This window comes from Morone saxatilis, unplaced genomic scaffold, assembly GCF_004916995.1.
Source record: "Morone saxatilis isolate NCDOM2014 unplaced genomic scaffold, NCSU_SB_2.0 Contig1, whole genome shotgun sequence".
In the NCBI taxonomy this organism is placed as follows: Eukaryota; Metazoa; Chordata; class Actinopteri; family Moronidae; genus Morone; species Morone saxatilis.
In genome coordinates this window covers 2,710,124-2,715,740 of record NW_023339651.1, presented here as the reverse complement: position 1 = coordinate 2,715,740, position 5,617 = coordinate 2,710,124, and the positions used below count along the sequence as shown (strand labels likewise).

Sequence of the window (5,617 nt, the reverse complement as noted above, 5' to 3'; positions counted from 1 at the left end):
TTTGCTTACGACCCAAAGAACATGGAGTATCTGAAGGAGCTGCAGGTGACCGACCTCTTCTTGGACATGCTCACTGAGGAGAATGAGAACTTTGTGGAGTTTGGGATGGGTGAGGAAGTTAATCCTCTCTCTCACATTGTTTGTTGTGCAAATGCTGCCTCCTCATCTAAAATGATCCTCTCTTCTCGTGTGTGTGTGTGTGTGTGTGTGTGTGTGTGTTGTGTGTGTGTGTGTGTGTGTGTGTGTGTGTGTGTGTTGTTCTCAGGGGGGCTGTGTAACCTGAGTATGGACCCTGAATGCAGAGACATGATCCTGCAGAGCAGCGGGATCAGCCTGGTCACAAATCGTCTGTCGAGCCGGAGGGAGGAGACCGTCCTGTCAGCCATCACAATACTGATGAACCTCAAAACGCCCTCATCGCGGTCAGAGATCACTGATCCGGCCATCCTGCAGTGCATGCTGCGTTTCTCTCTGTCGGAGAGCCCCCGCCTGCGCAACCTGGCTGCTGTGTTCCTGCAGGACTGCTGCACCGAGGAGCAGGTGGCCCGAGCGGAGCAGCAGATGCAGGGACAGCAGACGGCAGTCGGCATACCGCTGCCCAAGGAATAAATTACAGCTGAGGTACTCATGTTGGAGGACCAGTGGACAAGTTTGGTCTCTGAGAGAATAAGAAATATGTCTACAGGCTAGAACAGCCTCCACTCTCCTGGTTTCAGTCTTTTCACCACATTTTGGAACCTGGTTGCTTGGATTTGCTCCCATTCAGCCACAAGAGCATTCATGAGCTCCAGTACTGATGCTTGGTGATCTGGCTCAGTCAGTATTGGATGGGGTTGAGGTCTGAGCTCTGTGCAGGCCAGTCAAGCTTTATAGAGCTGGCTTTGTGCACGAGGCTCGTTGTCATGTCGATACAGGACAAAAACATACACAAACTGTTGACGCAATGATAGAAGTAATATTTTTATTGTCTAAAATTTCTAGATTTTCCTTAACTGTCTACACTATTTTGGCCATATAGTGTATTTTTAATGCTAAAGAACTTTTAATCTAATGTTCCAATTAGAGTTTGGGATTGCAAAATACACTAACAAGATCCCTCTTACATTATAAGACATTTAAAGGACTGAAAGTGCTTCAGTACAGCAGGAGAGCCACAACCTGACAGCAGAACTGGGACAGCTTCATATTTTGTGTCTTTCAGTGATGCCTGCAGCCTCAGTTTTAATGATCTTCTTGTGCATCTTCATTCCCTTAAATATGGAATTTAACCTGCAGATACAAGCTGCTATTTTACATCAAAGTGCACGTCAGAGCTGTTTGAATTGAAGTGTTGTGCTCTTTCTTGCCACACGAGGGAGACTGGATAGAAGGATGAAGGGCTTGTTCTGCCTTAAGCGATTGGCAGCAGGCAGTGTGAGTGTTTAAGAGATTAATCCAGTTGATTATTAATGGCACAAAAACAGCATGTGAACAATTTGATTTTGTTGACTTCCACACTGATTGCCAAAAACTGTCTTAAGTGTACAGAGAGAAGGGATCACTGACTGTAGTATCAACATCACCACCTATCCCCCCCTCCCCTAAAAAAAAAAATGTACATTCCTTTGGCTTTGAAGTAATTTCCTAAGACCCGGTTCGGATGCTGGAGCATGTTAAAGCCAACTGGTTGACTCTTGCACTTGGCGCGCTCTGTAAGAATACCATGTCCTGAAACATTAAATCCAAACCCAAAATATGTAAATATTAAAAAAGGAAAAAGAAGCTAAATAAACCCTGATGTTTCTTTTGTAAAGAGCCAAGAGCGGTCGTTTGTTTTCTTCTGGGCTCTCAAGAACTATTCCTGGGCCGAGTCCTTCAGGTCTAGACAGAAGTCGACATCTGATCCTGCAGCCCAGCGTCAGTTTGGACTGCACATGTAGCCCGGTCAGACTCCAGAGGAAATTCTTTACAGCTTTTGAGTGTGTGTGTGTGTGTGTGTCTGTGATACTCGTTCATTTTCAATAGGTGTGTATTTGTTTCATTCCAAGGGGCTTAAAAAGGCGAGCACCTGCCACAGAGATCAATAAAAATACCTTCATCCTTCCCGTAAAAAGAGAAACACCCACGCCTGGTTTTAATAATGCCGTACAAAGTTTATTTCAGGTTGATGTAAAAAAGATTTTTATAGCTCGATTTTAAAAAAAAAAAGAAAAAAAAAAAGTTCTGCACTGATCAGCCGCCTTCTCATACATGGATCGATCTGTATCTGCTGGGTTCACATTTCTGTTACAGAGAACAGCAGGATGTTAAAGGATAAGGCTGGAATTAATCTATATTTATCTTATTGTCAACAAATCCCCTGAAATCACCAAAATTGTTCATTAGTGAAGATATAAATCTTTAAAAAACAGCTCACAAATATATAATTTCATTTTTTTAAGGCTCAGTAACTTCCTCAAACATGTGAGCACTGTAGTTTTTTTACTCAAACAGAAGGAAAAAGTGCATTTGTTGGACTATTTTCAGCGGCGGATTAATCCACATTTGTTGCTCTGAGTATTTACAGAAGCAGGACGGCGTGTTTGTGATTGAGTCAAAATAAGCTACAGTATGTGTGTGTGTGTGTTCACAGTAACAAAAGGAAGATGTCACCCAGTGCAACATGGGATTTGTTGACAGCTAGAAAAATACATAATGTGACTACAGTTATCCCTTTAAACAGGCGGTTGCAGGACGATACAAACGACACTGGGCTGCGTACCCAGCCATTGCATGTCTACGTGAGGCTCAGGTTGTCTGTTATTATTTCTGGAGATGTTTTAAGGTGTTCTGATGGCGGGGTACGTAATCCCAATTGGCGTTTGTGGTACAAGACATATAGTAATTGAATTCTCTCGATATGCGAGTGCAGCCCTCTCATTTCCCCTCCTTTAGTTCCAGCTGCTTCTCAGCCTCCTCACGTAGTTTGTTCTTCTGGATCTGAGAAGAGAAAGGAAAAAAATGTGCTTGAATGTTACTGCTCCAGGTTGTGAGTTAACAATTTAAAAGTTATCAATCAGAATCGGTCATCTTGGGGTTGAGAGAAATCACAATAAACACCAGTCAGTTTAAGAGCCCTTTAACATCTCTCATATTAGGTAATTGTGGGTAATATTGCAAATTAATGAGCAGGACTTTTTAAGAGTTTCTTCTTAGTACAGGACGGCACTCGCTCACAAACAGTGGTCAATGTCTAAGGCTGTGGTTCCCAACCTGGGGGTCGGGGTCCCCACTACGGGTCTCGAGGCCTTCTTGATTTTAAAGTGTACTAAAAAACTTTCTGTTCTTATTAAATGTGTATTTTTTAAATCTGTTGTGCTGTATCTGGAGCTGCTGCAGCAACAGAATTTACCCAGTGTGGGATCAATACAGTCTGTCTCATCTTTTTACTTTCCTTATAGATTATTAAAATAGCTTGGCTCAATCAAAAAGGTAACACAAATCTAGCACCTCTAAAGCACATGAATGAACTCACACCAATATAAAAATATATTGTTAGTTTAAATACATACCACAACGTGTTAATTACTGAACTTCAGAGGTGCTTTTAGGCCGATTCTGTTATCTTTCAACAGAGCCAGGCTAGCTGTTTATCCCTATTCCCAGTCAAAATGTTAAACTTGTTGTACAGTAACTATAACTGCAGCACATCATCTGGAAACAGTCAAAAATGCTGCGTTCAAGAGCAGCCTGCAGCAATATGTTGGCACTATCTGGAATCAGTTAGACCGGGTCTACAAGGGGGACAAACTAGTCTCCATTTAGTTTAACCTTTTAATGTAGATCAGAAGTATCCAGAATCTCAAAATTGGGTATTTAAAGGCAGGAGATACAGATCTGGTAATCCAGTTCAACCCAGAATCTAGATCAAATTGTTGTTAAGGATAAGGGTGGAGGGTTGGATCCAGAGACAGAGGTTATTATAGTTCACTAAAATGAAACTAAAAACAAACTAGGCATGAAAAAACATTTTAGTTAACAAAACTTTGACCAACAGTTTGACTGGACATCTAGATTCTGTAATCCTGATATTGTGCTATCTGGATCAAAATGATCCTATCTGAAAAGATCCACAAAGACCCACAAGAAACTACAAAAAGGGATGACAGAATCTGGATAATCCTGATCTGGATTAAAGGCCCCTGTGTCTCACTGGAACTGTGAACACCGAGTGGATTATCCTGCTGGGATGAAGTGAACTGAAGGAGTCTTAGATTGAGGGTCTGGTTCTATCTGATACGCTGCTTTGGGACGAGGTCCGCCGCCCCTTTCTGGGTTCACCTAACAGAACACGGTGTGCGTGCAGACTAGCTAATAGCTCCCTTTCCCTCCTGTCTGGGGGCATTCAGGGCAAGGCCTGTTCAAACACAGCGCCATGTCTACAGTCATTTTAAACGGCGTCCCACGAGAGAAACACAAGAACCAGAGCGGGGTTGGAACTAATTTATCACGGTACAACAGCCGCTAATTATAGATCTGTTTTCAGTTTGGATGTCATCTTAATAAACACAGTGAAATAAAACTCCAAGGTTCAGGAATGTACCTTTCCAGTGATGGTGAGTGGGTAGCTGGTGACAAACAGCACATAGCGAGGAATCTTGAAGTGAGCGATCTGAAAGGAGGGAGAGATCACGAGCAGAGTCGTTCAAACTGTTCGACCACGGAAGATGAAGTGATATAAAATAACTCATTACTGAATATTAAAGAGGGAATCACCTGTCCCTTGCAGTAAGCTTTGATCTCCTCTGCAGTGCAGTTCTCTCCGTCCGCCAGTTTAATGCAGGCACAGACCTCTTCACCCATACGGAAATCCTTAACTCCGACCACCTGACAAACAGAAAACCAAAGAAACATGTAGCTCTGCAGCGACAGAAGGAGCCTCATACTGTGGGTTTGAATAATAACGCGTGTCTGATAGAGTTAAAGCTCAATGAAATACTGGACAATTAGCTCCATAATGATGAATCTGAGCACGGGCCCGTGGTAGGGGACTTTGTTAAATGGTGATGAGACCTTACTCAAATTAAAATGCCACAAAGGCAGAGGATAATGGTCACAGATTTCAGAAGGAAATCTCCCACCCACCATCTCAGACCTTCATCAAAGGAACTGGCATTGAATTTGTTGAACAGTATAAATATCTTGAAGCAGTCATTGAGTCTGTAAGAAGTTAAATGCTTTAATGTGTCATTGTTTTAGAAGTCGTGTAACTTAAATATAAGTGATAAAAACCATCTGATCCACATTGTTAAGGTTGCTGGGAAGGTGATTACTGATGGCTGTCTTTAATCAGCAGGTTCTCCACAAGGCCAGGTTCCTACTGGACTTTATAAATCCACCTCCTGCACCTTGTTTGAGTTTGAAACTATTTTGTTCCTCGTGCATGAGCTGCTTAATTTGCACGTGTATTTTAATTTATTTTTGCATCTTATTATATTGTGTTTACATTGTTGTTGTATTACGGTTTACTGTATATTGTATGTACAGGAATAATATTTGTGTTTTTGACTGCACTTTGTCTGTTTTTTGTTTTTATGTTTGTGCTCCTCATTGTAAGTCAAGCTTCCCAAATGAACTTAGCTCAGTGTGCCACTCACTT

General features: G+C 42.0%; 2 protein-coding genes across 2 annotated transcripts in view; one reads left to right on the top strand and one right to left on the bottom strand.

Moving 5' to 3' along the window:
• The first annotated feature begins 6 nt into the window (after positions 1 to 6).
• Positions 7 to 1,733, top strand: armc7 (armadillo repeat containing 7). Its single transcript, XM_035671549.1, has 2 exons — positions 7 to 109; positions 266 to 1,733. The coding sequence occupies exons 1-2, from the start codon at positions 22 to 24 to the stop codon at positions 607 to 609; spliced, it is 432 nt and encodes a 143-aa protein (XP_035527442.1). The 5' UTR covers positions 7 to 21; the 3' UTR covers positions 610 to 1,733.
• Positions 1,734 to 2,172: 439 nt separating this feature from the next.
• acsf2 (acyl-CoA synthetase family member 2) overlaps positions 2,173 to 5,617 on the bottom strand; it is a gene marked incomplete at its 5' end in the record, with an annotated part of 29,381 nt that continues 25,936 nt past the window's right edge. Inside the window, 3 exon segments of the mRNA XM_035671527.1 lie at positions 2,173 to 2,958; positions 4,562 to 4,630; positions 4,735 to 4,845. Of these exon segments, the coding sequence (XP_035527420.1) occupies positions 2,896 to 2,958; positions 4,562 to 4,630; positions 4,735 to 4,845 (243 nt within the window). The 3' untranslated portion in view covers positions 2,173 to 2,895.